Consider the following 22,701-nt stretch of genomic DNA (forward strand, 5'->3'; position numbering starts at 1 on the left):
ACATGTTTAACACTAGTATGAACATGTAAATTATACAATTATGAATCTAACGCAACCTGAACGGGTCGAAACGGAGCTAAAACGTAGGAGATATGTTAAAAACAAAGTGGATGACAAAACTGTAAATAAAGAAAACGTATTTTAAATCTAACAGAGGAAATCTACGCTTTCTAAAAGAGAAAACGTATTCAGAGAATACGCAATGGACTGCGGGTTCTATTTTGAAAAGATAGAGAGGCTCTTTTGCAAAAAGTGCAGGCTTGACCGGTATTGACCGATCGGGGCCGTTGATCTCAGATCGGGCGGTCGAGATTAGAAGGGGGAGAAGGGGTCGTCGGCACAGTGTTCCAGCGTGGTGGCGCCATGGCTGGCGGTGGTTAGACCTCACCGGAGTTCGTCGATTTCGACGTTCCAGGCATCATCGGCCACGGGGAGAGCACGGGGAGGGAGAGCGGTGCACGGCGAACTCAGCTAGGGGATCGGGAGAGGCTGCGAGCGCACGGAGGCGCGCGTGAGCTCGAATTGGTGGCCCGGGTTGGTCGGAGTTTCTCCAGCGAGCTTGCGAAGGCGACGCAGAGCGAGAGGGAGAGCAGGCGAGGTACCTACGGGTACCTTACCCTCAGGCGAAGCTTGGGAGGTCGTCGCGGCAATGGAGAAGTAGCGGAGCGGCGAAGCGAGCTCGGCGGTGGCGGCGAAGCGAGATGAGGCGACAGCTTGCACTAGGGAGCGATAGGGTAGCGGCGGCACCTGGGGCTTGCTTTTATAGGGCCGAGGCGTGGCGCGCACGCCAAGATCGCGGGAATTTGGCGGCGCCGGGGATTTCCTTCCCTCAGCCGAGTCTGGCATGAGCACAACGCGAGGAAGACAACGTCGACAGGTGGGGTCGCTTCGTCGGCGAGAGGGAACGCGGGGCCGGGCTGTCGGCCAAAGAGGGAGAGAGGGGAGCTACGTGCTGGCTTTGCTGTTGGGCCGCCTTTCCAGCTGGGCTAGCACGAGGGAGCGGGCCTAGCCCAGGCTGCTAGATGAAGGGAGGAGGTGGGCTACGGGAACGGAGAGGGAGCAGGCCGAGAGAGGAGCGGGCTGGGCCTTATGGCCAAATATGAGAAGGGGAGAGTTTTCCTTTTTATTTTGTTTTTCTTTTATTTCAAAGCCTTTTCAAATCCATTTTAAAACAGTTTGAATTGATTTTGAACTTTGGTCAAAACCAAACAATACAAAAACACAAATGCACCAGCATGTATGCACAACAATGTTGCTACATCCTATGATGAATTTTAATTTAATGAAGAGTTTTATTTTCCTATGTTTCATGAGCACAAAAAATCAAAATTAAATTATTTTAACCCTATTTCAAAAGAAGCGAATTTTAGGGTGTTACATAGAACATAATTGGTTCACATCTGCCTTTCATAGTGAATTTATATTAGTGGTTCTTAGTGTGAACAGGAATTCTCATCATAACTATGTTAGGCATTTGTTGGTCTAGCTCTGGCTTGTGTCGTGGACTCGAGTCTAGTCTTTCTTTTGATTCAGTGTGAGCACAACAGAGGCGCCTATTTTTTCTTTTTTCTTTTGAAAGACAAAGTAATGGGAGGAGTTGGATTGAGAATTTGTACTCTACTAACTAAAGAATAAAGGCACTGTGGTGATTGAACATATTGCTGGGCTAGGTTTACCTTTTTCTCTTTATAAAGATAAAGAAGAAGAAGGAATAATTAAAGAGCAAAGCAACGTTGATTTCAATATATATGTGTTGCCCGTGCTTTACTTCCACGTTACTTCCACACAGAGCAGACTCAGTCATGCAAGTATAATTCAATACTTCAAGCATGAATCAAATAAGTTCAACGACACATACAAAGCATACCCACGCATGACGCATCTAATCTAATAATTTAGCATGTGGAGATGGCCATGCTTATTATGAGCGGAAACAGAGCTGTCACTCTACTAGTATTGTAGTTGTAGCAAGCAAACTTATTAATATAGTGTACGTCAGACAAGGTCGCTGCAGAAAATGAAGCAAGCACACAACACACACGATGCAATGTGTAACACACTGGAATCTGGTTCAGCAGCCACCGCTGGATGCGCGCTGTCCTTCTGAAAGGCTGGTTCGATGAACCAGCGAGACAAACCAAACCTTATTATTTTGAAAAACAAATACCATAGGTACGGGTATGGTATGTGTACTTGCACACCGAGAGCGACGAACTAGTAACACATGGAACCAATCAAATCTTGGAAGACGCGCACACGTTGGTGGAACTGAAGATGCTGGCAGACATGGTGATAGAGTGGGTGACTCCAACTCCGGATGCTAGCTGCTGTGGAATGGACAAAATAAATAAATCTGATAATAAATATTGGAAGTTGATCGGGTACTGAATCATATGACGGACGTACCGATTAACTGGATGCATGATCGATCGAGGTATTGGTAGCTCATTCATTCATCTGAGGTAGCTCTCGATGACGACCCGCTCGCGGTGTGAAGCGAACGCCGGGGCAAGCCTGGGCTCGTAGCTGTCGCGGTGCGGGGGTGCGTCGTTGTCCTGGTCCCAGCTCAGCTTGGCCCACCACGCCCGCTCGCCGCTCACCTTCACGGCCTTGTGTGGTTGTCGGTGGAAGCGCGGGAGGTGGCGCAAGCTCCAGCAGCCGCGGACGTGGAGCTCCTCCCACACGGGCGCGGTCAGCATGGGGTTGTCCACGTGGAGATGCTGCAGCAGTGGCAGCTCCTGGAGCCGTATCCTCCGGAGACACGGGAGCGTGTAACCAGCAGGAGATGATTGACGACCATTGTCATAGAAAATTGCCTTGAGGTTGTAGCAGCACAGGATGTCGAGCGTCTCAAGGCTTTGTAGCTCACAATCACGTGGAACGATGCCCTCCAACCTCGGGCAGTACTCTAAGAAGAGGTGCTTCAGTGTATTGAAATTATAACCACCAATGTAGAAATGGGTTAGACTTCTGAGACGGGAGACATGTGCATTTTGTAGAGGTAGTACATCCTGGTTATAACTGAAGACCTGCACCATCCGATGGCACCGTCGGAGCATGCACTCCTCTAGCTCAGCGAACCTATAATCACCCAGATCACTGAGACAGGAGACATGAGTATCACCCGACATGCTAATTGATTTGGTGACTCTCAGAAGATACTCCAGACCATGGGGATACCGATCAGCAGCTGAGATCTCCACGTGACGCTTGGTCACCCGAAAGGGAGGTACGTCATCCATTGACACCATAGAGACTCCGTCTGTCAGATACAGACGGTTTACATCAGCGAAAGCTGGTGGTGCCATCTGAACCTTGTTGATCATCACCATGTCCTCTTCATCCTTTAACTTGTTGCTTGTGGACTTGCATGATGTAACTCGCACATAGAAAGTTGTCAAAAGTTCTCCAGCCCTTACTAAATACAGAGTGGCATCACCGAAGCTATAAAACAATCTGGAATCACTTATGCACACCTGAGCACCTTGTTGATGATCCGAATGATTAATGGTACTGTTTGAACATTGATCCAAGCAAAACACATCCGGGAGTCTCTGCAGCTTATGCCAAGGAAATCGTCTCAGGGAAGGAACACCCAAGAGAAGCAATTTTCTAAGCTTTGGCAGATTAGGGATGCTGTCTGGGAGCTCCTTGATAGCCGTAGCAGACAGATCAAGCTCCTCCAAAGCACCAACCTCCTTAATGTCAACATACTCCAACTTTCTGCATCCACGCAAGGACAACCGCTTCATGTGAGGTGAGCCAATAAATGAGAATGATCTCAGGGTTGGATGCCTCTCTAAGGTTACCTCTACCTCTGTAATTGATTCACATCCTTCAATGTGTAAATCGGTCAACCCACTTGCTTTAGAAAATAACCCTGCTGGTGCAAAAAACAATTCCTTGTTCTCGATTATCTTGACTGATCCAAGCTTCTTCATTTCTTCAAACATTTGCCCAGGAAAAGATTTTAGTTGAGTCCCTGTGAGCTCGAGTTTTTCTAGACTAGACAAGGAAGCGACAGAGGGTGGCAGTTCTTCAAGGTTAGAGCACTTGAGAAGAAAGAGCTCTTGTAGATTAGGCATCCTACGGAAGAAGTCGCTGTGGAACGCGTTTATATTTGAATAGGAGAGATCAAAGCATAGCAGGTTTAGATTTTTTTTTCTGCTATTGATTTCACTGAGATCAGTAATTTCAGTGTTGGGGAAGCTGAATGGACTTGTGAGGTTATAGCAGCCCCTAAGGGAAAGGTATTGGAGTTCTTGGAGGTAGCAGATTGAAGGTGGTAGTGATTTTAGTGGAGTGTAGGACAGATCCAGAACACGAAGACAGGGGAGCTTGGCAAAGAAATGATCGGATTCAAGCTTCGTGAACAACTTTGAGTGCTGTGAGCAATGCTTTATAATTAGCGCAGTTGGGCCGCTGGATCCCTGTCTCAGCCACTCTCTGCTTAAACACCATCCTTGGTCACCCACATGTGAGATCCACTGTGTGCGCTCCAATAGGCCGAGTTGATTATTATCCACACAGAGTGCATCCAATTTGAGGTGCTCTGATATGAGGCCATGATATGCTAAGAAGTGTGCAGCAGTCTTACTGGCTTCATCATCTTGGTTTGCAGGAGAAAAAGGTAGGTGCAGCAACGAGTACTCACGGAAAGCCTCAAGGATGACATTCCCAACTTGGTGTATGCCATCGTGGCCATGGTAGCCGTCTGCAGTATTCGGGACGCCTTGCTTCAGGATGACAGGAAGGATGCCTTGCGAAGCCCAATGGCGGATCAACTTGTCTGAGTTAACGTCATCCGGGACATGAAACTCTGGTGGATTATTATCAACATTGGAACTGTGAGGAATGAGCAGCATGGTGGCGTAGTGAAAGCACTGGATAGCCACTCGATGCCAATACTCCTCATCTTCCTGCTGGCCAACCGCATGTGAGATGTACTTGGCCGCTTGTTTTAGGGAGTATAGTGTAAGCATCAATATATCATCTCCAGTAAAAAAATTGATGACGGGATCATAATCTGGCTTGCTCTTGTCATAGACATATTGGGAGGTGGTGGACACGAGCCAGAAAGATGATGCCCAATCAGGAGGAGGAATCCATAAGCCCTCTGTGAAAGCACTAAACTGGATGGGGTTGATGGGCTCGTCGAGGTTCTCAACCACCAGCAGGTACTTCTTGCTCATTAGCTTTTCGATCATTTGAGGAACTACTGATGCTAACAGCTCCCGGAGTGAGGAATCTGCGATGTCATCCTTTGCCTTCATGTCATCATCATAGGTATAATACAACAGCTCAGCGTCAACCATGTCATATTTATGGTCAAAAAGTCCGAGCTGCTCCGCCACTTCGAGATGCAGCTTGTCATTAATGCTGAGCTTCGTTCGTGGTAACTTTGCTGTTGCTCGCTTCATGTCCACCTCTATCACGTGGCCATAGGGGCCATATCTCTTGATCTTTGCCTCCCGAGTGATGCTTGATATAGCTCGTGTGAAACTACATGTGGGTCCCACCCCAATATTCCACTGCACCGATCTAAACCGACTGAGTATTTCTTCCAAGTCTCGATATGCAGGGCTCTTGAGATATCCATCCAGCCTGGCCGCACAAATAGAAAAAAAGGACCGGCTAAGTGCATGATCAAACAACTTGCGCTCTCGACGTACGGGTCAGTAACTAAGTACTTAGCTATCCTCTTTTTTTACATTCCCTTTTCTTTGTCATTCTGACGTGGAGTCCTACATATAGTTTGCTTCTTGTTAATTAGCGAGAAATTTCAACTCCACGTGGAGTATGATTTTCAATACTCTGTGTAAAGACAAGTAATAAACACTTGGGTTGAAGTCGGTACTAGATGTTCTTGTTCCCCGAACATACAAAATCACCCTTTGTATTTCATGATGGTAATAATAATATTTGCAAAGATAATGTGGACACATATCTAAGTCAAAATGCTCCCGGCCCGTTGGTAGCTGGCACGGGATAGATAAGGATTATTTTCCCAGCACGTGTTATTCCTTTTAAAAAAAACTCAATATATATACAAATGTAAATGCTTACGCACACACGTCCATGCACACTTGTCACTATGAACATATACATGCACATCCCATGTGAGCACCTCAGGGATACTGAGCTGGACCGATAAATCTCGAACTTGACGAAGTCCACATATATGCCTAACGTCGTTAAATCCTAGAACAAATCTAGAAAACTATGTGCACATGTGCAAAGTTGAGGACTTAAACTCGGGTGGGTAGAATCATCTATTCTTTGTTTCTCGTTCACCAAAGATAGAGAGTAGAGCTGGCTCTCCAAAGTGCTGAACAAGATATAGAGAAGTTGCTAGAGGGTGGAGAGATATAGAGACCGATTTTTATTAGAATGGCTCTTCGAATGAAGATTAATTTAGAAAGTGGGTTTAAGAAAGAGTGTTGAAGATGCTCTCTTATGAAATGAACTAGTGTTTTAAACCTTTTCCATAATAATTCGCAAAATTGTTGACTTTTGTGGCTTCTCTACTAGGATGCACAATATTTTTTATCAAGTCAGTGCCGATATATATTAGATTCACACACATACAAAACAAACCACATCTACGAAATCATGCCCTAACAACACGAGAAAGGTGTCACATGTCCGCATCTTTTCACCTCCACATCGTACAACTTCACACGCCTCTCGCTCGTGGTCATGGCAAATAAAAAAGGGAAACATCGGCCTGTTTCCAGAACTTGTCCCTGTCACCCCATCCCCTTAACCTCCAGGCAGCCAGCCAGGGCCCCCAATGAGCGAAGACACCATCCACCATCCAGAAATTGACACCAAAGACCATGCCCTGACCCCATCACACTGAAGCTACTAAGCTAAAACAAACCATGTTAAATCTCCCTCTCTTACCTTGTTGATAGCTGGTGCTAGGTCGCACATGACATACGTCGACATCACGCATACACATGCATTTGCGCATATCCCTTTCTCACCCCATCACTCGCTTACTCGTTCTAGCACTCCTTGCCCCTGCCTAGCCTAGCTCCCTCGTGGCCCCGCTACCATACACTGCAGCTGACCAAGCATGCAGGAGCAGCGCTTAGCTCCCTATCTCTCCTGTTCAAACTCTATTGGCCTCCATGTCCTTCACGTCACAAATGTATGTTTGATTCAAGCTCATTCTTTTGCCACACATTCCTCTTCCCCCATGTGATGGCAATGAGCCACTACTTCCTCGTGTGCCCTAGCCATCATCATACGTGGCTACATATAAAGGCTAACCATGCCACCTTATGCTTACTCTCCTCCACCACTACCACTGCAGGTGTATGCCCCCCCCCCCCCCCCTCTCCCGGATCTGCTCCACTATGCATGATGAAGCCACCAAAGAGGAGACAGGAAGGAAAAAAGAGATGCCGAGCTCCTATGTCTATGGAGGAGCTCCATTGACACCTCGACCATGACCCCTTCTTCCACAACGACAACGTCATAGCATAGCATGCCATAACAGCACATCACCCTCAAGCTACACCGAGCCCCTTCAACCACGACCTCTATGGTGACCAAACCAAGAACCCCACCCAGCTTGTATAGAATCGTCTTTTCATACCCTGCCTTTGTGTGGACTCAAGCACTGCTCAACACCCACAACATTGTGTGCAGCCACAAGCTACCAATGGCCCAGGATGCACAATGACCATGGCGTCATGCCAAGATTTTCTAGAGCAAGGGTGCCTCGCCATGGCGCCTAGGGCACAGACCCACCGTGACCCACCATCACAACATCGCAAACGCAAGGTTAGCCGCTAGCAAGCTCGCTCGCCATCCATGCACACCTAGCATAAAGGTCCAACCTTTTTTACAGATATAAAGGTCCAAACTTTGCCCTAGCTTTACCATTGTCTCCCTTCAAAAAAATAGGTGATGCCTACAAAATTCATTTCTGCAGTAGTGTAAGGAACATGATATACAAATGCTTTTTTCACTAAGGGGATGAGATTGTTCCCATGTTCCCAGGATGGGAATGGGGCTCCCCAGGACAACAAAGTGGTACCTACCCCATTGCTGGTGACACTAGTTGTAGATCTTATACGTGGGCAATATGGTGTCAAAAAATTCTTTGTAAAAAAAAAAGAAATGCCTCAATTTCTCTAGAAAATTGCATAAGTTATTACTAAAACATTCAACATCAAGAACTAACACATAATAATATTGATATAAATGACACTTTCATGTAGGTGGACTAGTAAAATTGAAATTTTGGTGACAAATATATTTTATTAGGTATCAGCGATAATCGTTTTTATCAGAATTTTATCACAATAATATTTTCCTGTATGGTGTACCCATAATTAGCTTGTTTATGAGGAAAAACATTTTACTCTATTTATTAATGATGGCTACCTTCATAGGTATCGATCGCAGTTTTGAACAATGTTGCAGCACGAGAACACAAGGGAGACTATCCATTTGATGAGCATTGGAGGTCACAGCTTTGGATCTATTTGCCAAGAGCGGGTGCAAGAGCAATAATATATAGACTTTGCTTTTAATTTCTTCCTTTTGACCGTGCACTCTTTTCCCTCATATTTGTTAGGGGAATTGACCCAATCGCCGAATACAAGAAAAATTTAACGGCTCATTGACCAATTATTGGATCAACCAACATTTTTTAGTGAAAATGGTTTGGTTAATCAGATTCGGTGAATTTTTGCCCGGCCATACCCATCCTTACTTGTCAAGAACTGAACCCACATGTTGTTGGCCGCATGGAGATTGAGATCCAGTAGCTGCCTCCTCATCTCCTCAGTGTACAGTGGCGCAGGCGACTAGATCAATGGTAGACAACCCTCCATGGCGGTGTGGGCAAGCAGATCTATGACCCTCCATGACATGCGGATGAGGAGGACTACGAGGAGGTTGTGTATGAGAGCTCCATCAGGTATGTCGTTGATGCTTCATCGGTCGATGACCTAGTCCTCAACTCCTTTGTCTCCTCTAGCTCGATCCAAGCTAGGGACAATGCGATTGATCAACAGACAGCCATGAACAATGTCCTCCTTGAGTCCAGTGAATAGCTAGTACATGATGATGAGGCAGATCAAGTGGGGAGCATGGTGCGTTAGGCAAGGTTGAGGCGGATCTAGCGGAGAAGACAACACAATTGGGCCTTAACAGTGGGCTTAGTGGGCCACCACATAGGCTCACTAGGTTTCACTCCTGCTTATCTCAGGACCTTATTCTTAGTGTGATCCTTGCTGAAGACATGATTAGTGTGTTGTTTATAAGGACTCGATAGATTTATTTTGTACAAGAACTTAGGAACCAAGGTTTCAAAGGGGGTTTAGAATTTGCATAGGCTAAGATTGTCGCATTAATTTTGTAGAGCCCAATTCACCCCCCCCCCCCTTATTGGGACATTTAATCCATACACCGGGTTATTTGAGCTGAGTGCTTCATGTAAGTGCTCTTGGGGAACCTAGTGCCTATATATAGTGGAGATGGTTGGTTACTGCACCCATTCCTTGGAGATTCCTCTCTCAGTTGTGTGGGTGACAAAATGCTAGTGTTAGAAGAAAGTAGGAGAGACTCTTTGTTCTTAGCTTTCCTCCATCCTAGATTTGTGGAAGGCTAGGAGGGGGCTATAAATGAATGTCTCAAGTTAATCTAATTATTGTTCATCTGCAAGTTTGTTCCTCTCTCTAAATCTAAAACTTGTCATTTGGGGATTTTTTGGAGCTATTCTTGATGGTTTTTTATCTACTGCTATAGTGCTTAGTGATACACTCGGTGATTAGCGTAGGTGCTTTGCGAAGTGCTTTGGTTAGTTACACCACACTCATATGCGCTTGCTCTAGTAGGTTTAGGCCTAGTGTTTAGTGAGGTTTGCACACCTCTTACCACTCGGTGCTTGCGCGCACCATTGTTGTACTCGACGGGGCTTTGTAAGTCTTGCGAGATCACACCACCCGTTTTTGTGGTGTGGCCGCCACCGTGTACCAGAGGGAGACAAGGCCTGCGGTGTTTTGGCCGGAAGCTTGATAGTGAAGAGTGGGGAGCGGTCCGGGGGAGGCTTGCTGGAAGGCACATCGGAGACCCACTTGCGCGTGGGGAAGGCCCGAGGCTATCCACGGAGTTACCTGACCGGGACCTTGGCCCTTGCAAGGGGCTCCAATAAGGACTAGGGGGAAGCTTGCGCTCTTCTCGATACCTTGATAAAGATATCGGTGTCATTGACGGGAGTTTACATCTCTACCTCATCTTTAGCTTTCACATTTATATTGCAATCTTGGTTGTGTGCTTTACCTTTCCTAGCTTAGTTGATAAGATTGGAACCTAGATTGCATAACTGTTTTGCGGTAGAGATAGCAACACACTAGCAAAACCATAGTTGCACATTTAGATAGTTTATTTATTTGCATAGGTTTTGCTAAGGTGAAAATTAGAAGGTCATAGTTAGAAGTAGATTTTAAGTTCCCTAATTCACCCCCCTCTTAGGCGTACGGTCCTTACAAGTGGTACCAGAGCTGGTTGGCTCAATTTGGACCTTTGGCTTCATCGTCGTTTGAGCCGGCGCCATTTAGAGAGGGAAGGATGGATACCTCTAGACCTTCGCATTTTGACAGCACTAATTTCCCCTACTATAGTCCTAGAATGGCTTTCTACCAAGAAGCGGTTGATCTATGTGTTTGGAGAGTCACCCGTGACGGGATGAAACCCCTAAAGAATCCCGATAAACCCACGGTGGGTGATGAAAAAGAAACATCTCAATGCTAGAGCTACAAATTACTTGTTTGAATCTTTGAGCATGGAAATTTTTAACCAAGTGTTCACATTAAAAAGTGCAAATGAAATTTGATTAAAATTGCATGAGCTCCATGATGGCACAAGTAATGTCGGTGAGCAAAAACATTGACTACCTAAGCAAACCTAATTGTCAATGTGCTGAACTCTAATTGACTACCTAAGCAAAAACATTCCTTTAAAATGAATGAAAATGAGCTTGTGAAGGATATGTATTCTCGCTTAAATCTAATTGTCAATGTGCTGAACTCTATAGGTTTGACAAAGCTAGGTGATGCGAATATTGTGAGGAAGATCATCTCGGTGCTACCATATTCCAATTATGCAACACACTAGCATAGGCTAGTTGATAGGATTGGAACCTAGGTTTTATAACTCTTTTGCGGTAGAGATAGAAACACACTAGCAAAACCATAGTTGCACATTTAGATAGTTTATTTATTTGCATAAGTTTTGCAAAGGTGAAAATTAGAGGCCATAGTTAGAAGTAGATTTTATGTTGCCTAATTCACCCCTCCCCCTCTTAGGCGTCATGGTCCTTATAAGGCTTTCTGAAACTCACTCTCTAAATCATCATTTAAAGCGGTATATGAATAACAATCGCTCTCTATATCTTTCCACCCTCTAGTAGCTTCTCTATATTTTGTGTGCACTCTAGAGAGCCAACCCCACTCTATATTTGGCTAGTGAGAAATCTAGAATAGGTGATGACAATATTTGGAGATCTATATAGAGAAGCTGTTGGAGGGCATTTTTCACCAAAATTTCTATTCTATGGATATGAAGAGGATCTTGGTCTCTTGGAGTTGCTATTAGTGGAGAGTGAGAAGGGTTGTTGGGGAGAGTGGTTTAGAAAGTCTATTGTGTTTTTTTCTAATGATAAAGAGCCATGGGAGAGTCTATTGTGTGTTTTTTTTGTTTTCTAAATTTATGATAAAGATCCATGGGGAGAGTCTCTTGGATATGATATTACATGTTCTAAGGTACAATTAACAAAATTATTTTGGTCTGTGTCACAGTATGAATTAGTATTTAATCCTTCTGCCCTATGTAATATATAATATATTGAAGCGTTTAAAAGTTGTCTCAAATTATAAATATTCTAAGTGAATTAACTCTCGCATAATTATTAGGGTCCCATGCCTCATTCACATGTGTACACATCATTAATGTCTATCATGGATCCAACTCCATGCTTAAAATATGGTGCAGAATATCTCACTCCAACTAAGGGTCACATTATTTGTTTACCTTGTGATATGTCACAAATAAATTTATGATACCTTAAATTTCAGAATAGAGAGAGTATATAGAGAGATCAAACTAACGTTCATATAATGAAAATAACTAAAACTCCCTGTAAATTTGAAGACAATATATAAATATGTTAAAAGATAACATACCAGAAGTTGATACTTCGTAAACGATCACGCCATTCATGCAATCCCTCGGTGTCAACAAGAAGTGATGATGCCATGACTTATGTTTATTTCGTAAAGGACCAAAATTCTTGGTTAACACAACCTGTGAGTACCAAAAATATTTGCAGCAGCTTATTAACATGAAAAGATGGCTAAATGGGAAATAAAAATAATTAACATCTAGAAACAGCATCCTTTGCACGTATAATTTTGATTGTCTTTTGGAGAATTGGTGCTAATTCTTGAAAGGGAAAAATATATGGTAGGTCTGAACTTGTCTCGGGGTGCCATTCAGATCATCAAACTCTTAAAATGCATTTTAGGTCTTCAAACCTGTCTTTGTATGTCATCTAGGTCCACACTTTTGAAATGCTTTTTTTGGGTCCCTAGACTTTGTCTCAATGTGTCATCAAGGTCCCCAAATTTGCGATATATAATGTGTCAATTAGGTCCAAATAGACCCGATCTACTGTGTATCATGATGCCATATGCCACGGTGGTTGGATCAACATCTTATTCTTAACCGGGGTAGGAACTTAATGGCAAAGCAATCATTCACCTACCTCTTCCGCCTAAGGAGCACTTGTTTTGACCTTGGTGCCACCACTAATGATGTCGTGGCCTTTGATACGAAGGATGCTGAAGGTATGGGTTGGGGATGGTGAGTTGATGATTGTTTGAAGCGATGCTACACTACATTTGAACAAGAATAGAGATGGAAGGCATGGGGATTGAGGTAGAAGAGAGAGTGAGAGCATGTAGATGAAGCACTAGAGACAAACATGTGGGCTAGTTAGAGCTTTTTGATCTAGATGATATATTGTGTCAAGTTTGAGAAACTTAAAATAAAATTTTGAGAGTTTCACAGATGACATCCCAAGACAAGTTTGAGTACGTGAAAAATGCATTTTGAGAGTTCAGAGAACTTGATGAAACCAAGAGACAAGTTTAAGGATCGCTCGTGTATTTTACTCTTCTTCAAATCATTTTGTGTTTCCCTAATTATTATGCACAGACCAATAAAAATGGAAGGATGGGAGCAGCCCCATCAATCAGTTAAGGTAGAATGTATCATGATTTTAACCTAGCTTGGTTTGCTTAGTGAGCGGGTTGGGATCCACTCCATGGCCTCTCGGTCTATTAAGCCATTCTTATTTTTATTTTACTTTCAACTTTTGTATCTATTTGAACTTGTGTCTGGTTGTGTTCAATCACTCACAATTAGATTGATCCCATGACCTAATCGTCTTTTTGCTAGATGTGTCGTCGCTTTGAACATGTAGTGGTCTTATTAGGTTTAATTTAATGCATGGTGAGGCAAATATTTGTAGGTACTATATTGTTGGGGGCAACACCTCCAACTTTCAGAAAAGGAAACATAAAGATACCTTCAAGGCGTCTAAGATCAAGAGTCCTCGCAAATGAAGGGATGGGCCACACGAGCCCCGTTCTGCCTGTAAGGAAACAAGATTCTAGAGGGCGAGTGAAAGCAAGGAGGTGGTCACTATTAGCCTAGGAAGACAAATGTGATTGTATGGATTTGTGCTAAAAGGACTCAAATGCCCATATGACACTAGGAATATGCCAGGGGTCTAACTCTAGGGTAGGAATGTTTTGGTCCGACAACTATAATATTGGCACTATAAATAGGCCCCCCCTGAAATAAAGCAGATACAGTGAATCTAATTGGGAATCACACCACCTTATTCTTTACTCTCATATCATTTTTTGGGAGCACTATCCAAGACTTCAGTGAAGGAGAAAAGATATTTTTGACACTTTATAAAAAAATATTAATGAAGCGTAGAGACACTTCTTGCTCAATAAAATAACATCCACTCCTCTTGCGTGTTGAAGAAAAAATTGTAAAATACTAGACATAGAGTATGTCTCTTCTTTTAAGCTATTGTGAAATCCGCCTGATGTTCTTTTGAAGACAGTAATGTATATGATTATTTATAAGCACTCATACCATTTTTTAAGGCAAATTCATACCTTCATACATATTTTTATCCTATCAATATATAATACACATAAATGTGCATAGTAACTAGTACACATAAATGTGCCTCCTGTTTCTTTTAAAAAAAACTCCTTCTATCGTTAGATAATCAAGTCAAAATAAATCAAGGGAACATTACATAAACCTATATATGTCACTTTGATTTTGAGTTTCCCCATTATATGTGACTGTGTTGCAAAAACCCACCTGTAATTTCATCATGGTTTGATTTTTCCTACTTCAACTCATGATGTAATAAACTAGTCACATGGTTGGGTGATTACTCCAGATAGGTGGTGCATTGGAATTGGCTAATAATACACTTGCTCAGTCTAAAGATGCAAAAGGCCATAATAAAACATGAAGTGATTATATTGATAACTTAAATAATGGTGTTATACAAGCACACCAGAGACCGATTCTATGGTTACTTGCTATATCATACAATGGTGTGCTACATACCCAAAAAAGCATCCAACATTCTAAATTGTTTGAGGTTACCAATTTTTGAGAGGTTTGGGTTTACTTGAAAGTAAAGTTAACCACAGTTATGGTTAATGTTTATTACCTTTCTATTTTGCCTTTGGGTGGTCCCAGTTGTGATATGAATATTTTAATTGAACACAACCACCACTGCACAAGTCCGTGTTCCTTGATATGATATCCTGCGGAAAAAAAAAAGATGAACATTCACCACCATTATATTACTAAGAATCTTATTGTTCAAGAGAAGAAGATTCTATTACTTGGTAACAAATTAGGCAATGTTATGCAGATGTAAAGAGATGAATCCGATTGACTTGCGAGGCTCAGAAACTCAAGAAAGGTAATTTATTTTCTCGTTGTATCACTAGAAAAAAAAACCATTCTTGTTCATATAAGGAGGAAGCATAGTGAGAATTTTGGATTTTTAGAATAAAAATGTAAAAAAATGTCTTAGATGTAGAAATATATATTAAAAAAGAAGAACAGAAAAGGGAAAAATATATTTTTTACAGTAGTCACTAGCAGCAGGCTTGACAGATTACAAGACAAACACACAATGTTTTACTTGTATTCCTCAATTGATAAGGAAAAAAATGATGAAATGAAGACAGGAGAAACAACAACATAGGACCAACATAGGATTCTTTTTTATGTTTTGTCTTGAGTCATAGATAAAACAAGAACTCGATAGTACAAATTAGAGATGTGTAGCTTTGTTGCGTGTGTGCGTCATCTCTGGAATCATGTTTAAAGTTAGTTTTTTTCACAGAGATGCCTCTGCCTTAAAAGTGTGGTGCCTCTAAAAATCATGTTGTATTTTGTTAACACAAACTGTATACGTCTATATGTATGAAAGGTCACACAACCTTAAGGACACGAGGTGTGTTCCCAATAATCTTTACCTTTCTATAGTAGAGGTGGAAACAACAACTGTGGTGATGTTATGGTTGCTGGGACTTTATATCACTTGAGCTGGAAGATATGAGACAAACACATTTAGCCTGCGATGGAACTGGAACAATTCCAGGTTGGTGGTAGCAATATGAATAGCTGTGAAGGGATCAGAAATGAATTTGTCCCTTGCATTACTGTTTTATATACTGAAACTGATAGTCATTATTCTTAGGATACAAGAACATGCAAAGAACACATGTCAAAGCAAAAGCCAAAAGTTGAGGTTGTTGAATGAATGAATTGTATCAGGTTTCTATGGGTAAAAGTGGAGGCACACATGCCTTAAGATGGAAAAGATATAAGCGAAGTCTAGACAGACATTGCATCGTATTAGTCTGAGTGAATTCAACAGGGAAGAAGTCAAGAAACTAATACCTCCATATTTGTAATAACAGGGATCTAAGGATAGTGCACTATTAGAAACATTGTTGCCTTCATCAAGTGAAACATTAACTTTTTAACACCTACCATCACCACCAAATAAAGCAAAATTCTCCTGGTTTTCAAATTAATAGCCACAACCACTAACGTTTTTTATGCGCATCTTGAGGCCCGATGATGGTAGAATAATCTCCCAGATTGACATAGTATAGCCAAGTCCTACTAGTTGATTGACAAAATATGCAAGCCAGTCATGCTCATATATCAAGTGGACTTGATATGGCTCCATCCAAAACTCCCTAAAAAAATTACCCCAACGAGGAATATAACTTACTTCAAATGGCTAGGAAACCTAACCTTGCACCTAACCTTGCATGAACAATACCCTTGCCTCTACATTGCCAGACCTAAATATATCACTATAGTAGATTTTCTTGGATCCTCTCTACCAACCTCTCTTGGTTGGGAACTCATAGGTCCCAAGTTAGTAGCATGGAATGGTTTGTTACAACATATTACTAAAAGTCAGCTAGCCCAAGAGCAAGACATGTTTCATTGGAGTTTAAGTGGACAATTTTCAATGAAGTTACATTGTCAAACACTAATAAACATCGAAATCCCCAAAATTGACAAACGTTGAAAACCACATTAAAGATTAAGATTTTCTTATGCTTTTTACGGAGACAGGTAATTTTGACGAGATAATCTAGCTAAGAACAACTAGCAAAGCAACAAAACATGTTGGTTTTGTCACAAAGATGAAATAATTAGGCACTCGTTCTTTGAATGTTAGACATACTGTCTGGTTCATAATCCATGTGGCTTCATGTCTAACTGAACATAATAGCATGCAACATATATTTGGCATTTGGTTAGGAGGCATTAGTAAAGAGCTAAATTCGTTAGTTCTATTAGGAGCAGCTGCTTCTTGCATTGTTTATGGCTTTGGCTAATCAGGAATGGTAGTATTTGAAAAGAAAAAAAATATGTTTCTCTAGTGCAGGTTATCACTTCAATTATGCATTGGTTAAGCGCTTGATCTATCAATGAGAAGCCGGCTTTAAAGAATTTTTTTGGTTGGTATATTTTTTCTAGACACATGGATGGCGAACTGGTTTATGGATTGATAGCCACTAGAATACATGGTCCACTCTTTGCTTTTTGGCTGTGTGCTTCTTGTTAGTCCGAGGTCAGAACTCAGAAGTACTTTTAAGGCCTTCTATCATGTAGATGTAACTAGTGTTCAAAATTTCGGTGAAATTTTGCTGAAATTTCATGAATTTTGGTAATGTTGGGGTGGCCGAAAGAAAATTCTGAAATTTTTTATTACACTAATACATGTGCTATATAACTCTAGACTCATATTTTCCATTGTTTATGTTCTATATTCTTCTACTCAATAGATGTGTAGGCATAAATTATGCTTATATTATGTTTAAATCTATAAGTTTTAGAAAAAAAAATATATACTTCATGTTTAAGTCTCCAAAAAAATTTGGTAAAATTTTGACCAAATTTCATGAAAATCGATATCACTGTGGGTGGCTAAAAAAGTTCTAATACCAAAATTTAAAAACCCTAGATGTAACGCAGAAATCTTTCTTTACTGAGAAAAGGTTAATCATGACAATATCATTTGAGACGGTAATGTACTCCCTCCATCCCAAATTATAAGACATTTTGGTTTTTCTAGATACATAGTTTTTGTTATGTACTTAGATAAACAATACGTCTAGTTGCCCGAGCGGCTCCAGCTCCGCATGCTAATGTGCACTACTGTATGTTCCTGTAGCACTAGCAAACTGGCTCTGGCTCCTTCTGTCTTTGCCTGTGAAACCAATAGAGCCAGCAGAGCTGCGTTTCCCTGACTCCTCCGCCTCCGTGCTACATGGTGCTACAGTGCCAGAGCCAGAGCCGGAGAGAGCTTGGCCAAACAGGCCCTTAGATATACACTATGTCTAGAAAAGTCAAAATGTTTTATAGTTTGGAACGAAGGGAGTACAATGTAGGAGCGCTACTTCTTGCTTTGTTTGTGGCTTTGGAGAAAATGGTATTGTATTTGAAAAGAAAAAATATGTTTGACTTGTGCAGGTTATCTCTTCAATTCAGGGGCGGAGCCAGGATTCAGATATAGGGGGGCCGGACACGCACTAAGTGTCGACAAAAAATATATGGTGCCCTCGCTAAATGTTGATGTCGGATAAAAAATTGCGGAATTTGATGTTGGTTTAACCTCTTCATCTTAGAAAATGCTATTCCCTCCCTCCTGGAATATGTAGTGCATTATAAATTTTAAAATTTCTACTAAAATATATTGCATTCTACATGGTGTCAATGCTTAGATTTGATAAAGATTCTTAAAAAGGATACCAATTTGAGAAGAAACATCTTAATTGGGGACTTTTATTGAGTTAAATCTATAGCTTTGCACCATTTAAGCTTGTTTACTTATAATCTCTAGTGATTAGGAAGAACTAATAAAAAGTACTAGTGAAAACTATGCAACATTAGGGGGGGCCAGCCCCCCCCCCCCCCCCCCCCCCCCCCCCTGCTTCAATTATGCATTGGCTAAGCGCTTGGTCTATCCACAAGAAGCTGGCTTTAAAGATTTTTTTTGTGTTGTGGTAGCTTGGCAACAGTTCATGCAGCCGGTTAAGTATATCTTTTCCTAGACACGTGGATGGCAATAGGTCCACGGATAGATAGCCACTAGAATACATGGGTCTACTAGCTCTTTGCTTTTTGGCTATGTTTCCTGTTAGTCAGAGGTTGGAACTGGGAAGTATTTTTAATGCCTTGTATGATGTAAATATAATGCTGAAACCTTTCTTTACTAAAAAAAGGCTACTCATGACAATATCATTTGACTGTAATGTAGGAGTTTAATTCATAATATTAACCACTGTTGTAGACTGTAGTTAGTGTATATTCACCTCAGTGCTTTGGCCTTTGGATGGTTGTTTATTCCAAAATTTCTTGAGGTGACTTTGTGTGATATAACGTCATACAACTCCTTGACCGAGAAAGAAATTTTAAAGCTGAGTTGGTTGTGCTATTTGCCAATATATATTGTTTCTCTAGAAGCACACACTTCTTGATATGATCCTGCTGGTAAAAGGTGAGCAGTGCACAGACACTATTATTACCAGCGTTAGGTAATCATGAAACAAGAAAGAACGATATTATTACCTTGTGCTAAAACTTGATAATGCAATGTGGATGACAATTCACAAGTGATCGTCCGATGACCTGCTGGGCTTCAGATTGAATGAGCTGGTATAATTTTTGTTTGTTTGTTTGGTATTTCAATTTGTCACTAGAAGCAATTAATTGCTAGACATGGAGGACGACATTATCAAAGAAATGAGATTAAGAATGATACTGTAAGAATAGCGTTAGTTGTAGCATAAGAGAAACGAAACAAAGAATGTTTTTTTTTATTTTTTCTAAAAGATCACGAAGGGTAAAAAACAAGGGCTGAAAACAACATGAGCTGGAAGAAAGCTAATGGAAAACAACAAGACGTGGAAGAAATAGAATGCTTTTTTTTCTTTAATTGGTTGTAAGAAAAATGATAGACAATGCAACGGTATAGGAATCAACGGATTTTTTTTTCAAAAAGAAACACCATACGTATGCCAATTAAAAATGTTATTGTAGATATGAAAGAACAAAACAAAGAGTCCATTGATTCCTATACCATGGTGGTGGTGATGGGAGGATTTTTTTTTTTTTTTAGAATCTGGAGGGGCCACAGCCCCTACAACAAATTTATTAAACAGAAACCAAATCCAATTAGAGACAGAGAAGCAAAGACAAAACAAAAAAAAAACAGAAAAACAGGCTACAGAAGGAAAAAAAAGAAACTAGCAGGCGAAAAACAGGTTGGGTGGTGGTGGTGGTGGTGGGAGGATTTCCGGAGGATGGATTTTTTTTTTCTTCTTATTAGACACTCGCCGTTAGGAACTTAAATGGAAGAGATTTAGTATGAGAATAAGAAGGGGCTCTGATATGGCAGCAAAACGGGTAGCTGCGAAGGGGGAAGGCACCTGTCCACTGCAGTACTCTCTTATATATAGTAGCAGAGGGGCAATATTCCCTGGTTAGGACAACACGCAAAGGAGAAAGGATCTCTCTCTCTAAAAGATATAGAGACTACAGCTGACAATAATGAAGGAACCTATCATACCATGTTCAAACAATAAATGATAACTTGTACTCCCTCCATCCCACAAATCAGTTTGTTTTGGACATGATTTAGGATACCAAGGAGTAATTAAGTAGAGTGTATTTTTCCCTGTATGCCCTTATTAAATAGGGCTGTGGGTATCATTTATACACTAACCGTGCGTAGCTGGGGTGGTATGCACGCTGCCTCCTGATCTAGGAGGCCTCAGTTCGATCCCTACCACGCTCGGCATTTTTGCAAAGGTCACGAATTTTGCATGGCAATTGTGCACTCGGCCGCGTTTTTCGCCTTTGCCCGCTTTTTTTTTTGTATGGCACTGTGCGCGCGCGTGAATTTTATTTTATTGGCTTGCCCGGAGTATTTGCGCGCGTATTGGCCTTGTATTTGCGCGCGTATTCACGGCGTACTGGCGCGTTTCCGAGCGACGCTTGGTTTCTGCACTCGTACTATTAATAAAACAGAGCCATCCTTATTAGCTTCTCTGCTACTCGTGTGAGCCACAGTACTTCGTGAGCATCCAAGATGGAGTTCGATCTCAATGTTGAGCCTCCATTGGAACATGCCAGAGGTATTCTTTTTGCTTTTCTTCTTTCAATCTACCGTCCTTTCTTCTAGCTACGAACTTCATGAACATGGTGCGCTTGTAGGCTTCTTTGATTTGAGCATTGCTTAATTTTCAATAGGCTTTGATCTGAACTTAGAACCGGAAGACGCTGCTCTTGATGATGTGATAGATTCGACTTTACAGTATGATGAGGAGGCTCCCATACAAGGTACTCGTGCTTGTTCTTTCATGCTTTGATTTGTTCTTTTCATGCGCTTTTGTTGGTAACTACTGGATGTCGTTGCACTCATATGAAGGCACCGGCAGGAAAAAAGACATGACAGAAGAATTCACTAAGCTAGTATTTCAAACTTTGTTGGCTAGAAGCAACAACGGGAAACTAGGGAAGAAAGATACAGCAGAGGTGGCTGAACAATTTGGAATTAGCCTTCGCTCTACTCAATTACTCATTGTATGGTTTCTTCAACACATGTAGGCATTCCATGAGTACTGTCCCAAGAAAGCAAACAGGATTTATTTGACACTGCAAGGTGTTTTCAAGGAAACCATGAAGGCTAAAGGATGTAACCGGTTCAAGATTCCACACATGGCAAAAGGGCACCTTGAGAACCAGGGAAGGCTTCCATTGCAACTCACCTGCGAGACTTCCTTGCTAGCTGATTCCATTGCCACTCTTGCTGCATCAAGCAATTAGACTTGTAAGGTTAGGCATGAGAATTGATTCAGCTGCTACTCTAGATTTAACGCATGAAACATGTAGTACTCCAATGCAAGACGTGAGCTTTTGGACCTTACAGTATGGTTTACGTAATCTTTCTTTGCATCTTGTTCTTTCTTTAAATATTGCTTGAACGTCCTGCACCGTCTTCTCCGACCTCCGCCGTCATCTTTTCCAGCGCGATGGACTCCGGCGCCGACGCGATCGAGGCGCGAGCTGCATCTGTTCAATGACCGTCCTCGTCTTGCATGCAGTCATGCGCTAGCGCCGCTCCGCGTTAATGACCCGTGCGGTAACCGAAGAGGCCGGGGCAAACTTGTCTACTTTAGCCGTGGTCCACTCAAAACGAACAGATATGTGAAAACTGATCTACAGCCCAGAACGAACTGATTTGTGGGATGGAGGGAGTATGTTTAAAGAACATGCATCTAGGGTTCGCACTGCCAGTTGTGACGCAATTATCGAAGGGGCAGGTAGGAATGAAAATCATCAAAATTTAACCAGAATTTTCAAAACTCTAGGAAATTTTGTCTATTTTTAAAATATGAATAAATATAATCAAAACAGTATACATTTAGCGAAGTTTACTGGTAGGAGCGAAAATGCACGAAAATCATGACTTAAAAATAAAAACCAGACTGCCAGTGTAAGAAGGGGCAGATTTTTCTTTGTGATGTTTTACTACATCTTCTTCTGATTAAAAGCCTTAATTGTAGGTTTTAAAGAACGAACAAGAGTAATAAAAAACCAATATTTTTATGGTCGTGGTAGGGGATTTGTAGCGGATGGTGGATTCTTTTTTTTTTTAGAACCCGGAAAAAACAAGGTGCATCGAAACGAATAGCTGGGAAGGCGACTGCAATACTATATCTGCGAGCTAAAGACTAAAGCAGCGAATAATGTAGGAATGAATCATATCATGCTCGAAGTACAAAAGGTAAAGGGTATAACTTGCAAGGTGCGTCCCGTAAACCACAAGGCATCTCAGGATGGAGGCGCAGCCGTGCCAAGGGCATTTTGACAGGCTTTAATCTAGCATTGCTTTGCTTTCTTTTAGATAACGAGCATTGCTTTGCTTGTATGATTTATCTCAAGAAGTGAACATGAGTTAAGCAAGAACACTTTTATTAGCACACTTTGATAAAACATTGGCTAATCAAGCCTTCTGTGAGATAGTTAGAATCC

At 41.7% G+C, this 22,701-nt stretch overlaps 1 protein-coding gene across 8 annotated transcripts; it reads right to left on the reverse strand.

The window, feature by feature from the left end:
- Nucleotides 1–2,439: 2,439 nt before the first annotated feature.
- On the reverse strand, nucleotides 2,440–19,671 carry LOC136493970 (uncharacterized). Of its 8 annotated transcripts, none has more exons than XM_066490095.1 (6): nucleotides 19,234–19,671; nucleotides 18,978–19,149; nucleotides 15,612–15,681; nucleotides 14,792–14,888; nucleotides 12,204–12,324; nucleotides 2,440–5,604 (listed from the first exon to the last, which is right to left on the reverse strand). In XM_066490095.1, the coding sequence occupies exons 5-6, from the start codon at nucleotides 12,275–12,277 to the stop codon at nucleotides 2,454–2,456; spliced, it is 3,225 nt and encodes a 1,074-aa protein (XP_066346192.1). In that variant the 5' UTR covers nucleotides 12,278–12,324; nucleotides 14,792–14,888; nucleotides 15,612–15,681; nucleotides 18,978–19,149; nucleotides 19,234–19,671; the 3' UTR covers nucleotides 2,440–2,453. The 8 variants fall into 8 exon arrangements, 7 of the variants coding, with proteins under 7 accessions (XP_066346192.1, XP_066346193.1, XP_066346195.1 ...); XM_066490096.1 differs by having other exon boundaries at nucleotides 18,978–19,152; XM_066490098.1 differs by lacking the exon at nucleotides 18,978–19,149.
- Nucleotides 19,672–22,701: the final 3,030 nt, after the last annotated feature.

The sequence above is a fragment of the Miscanthus floridulus genome, chromosome 11 (genome assembly GCF_019320115.1).
Source record: "Miscanthus floridulus cultivar M001 chromosome 11, ASM1932011v1, whole genome shotgun sequence".
Classification (NCBI taxonomy): domain Eukaryota; kingdom Viridiplantae; phylum Streptophyta; class Magnoliopsida; order Poales; family Poaceae; genus Miscanthus; species Miscanthus floridulus.

Coding starts and splice junctions, on each gene's coding strand:
- LOC136493970 (XM_066490100.1), bottom strand. CDS start 12,277: ATGGCATCATCACTTCTTGTTGACACCGAGGGATTGCATGAATGGCGT. Junction 5,605..12,203: donor TTACGAAGTATCAACTTCTG/GTATGTTATCTT, acceptor TTGTGCGGCCAG/GCTGGATGGATATCTCAAGA.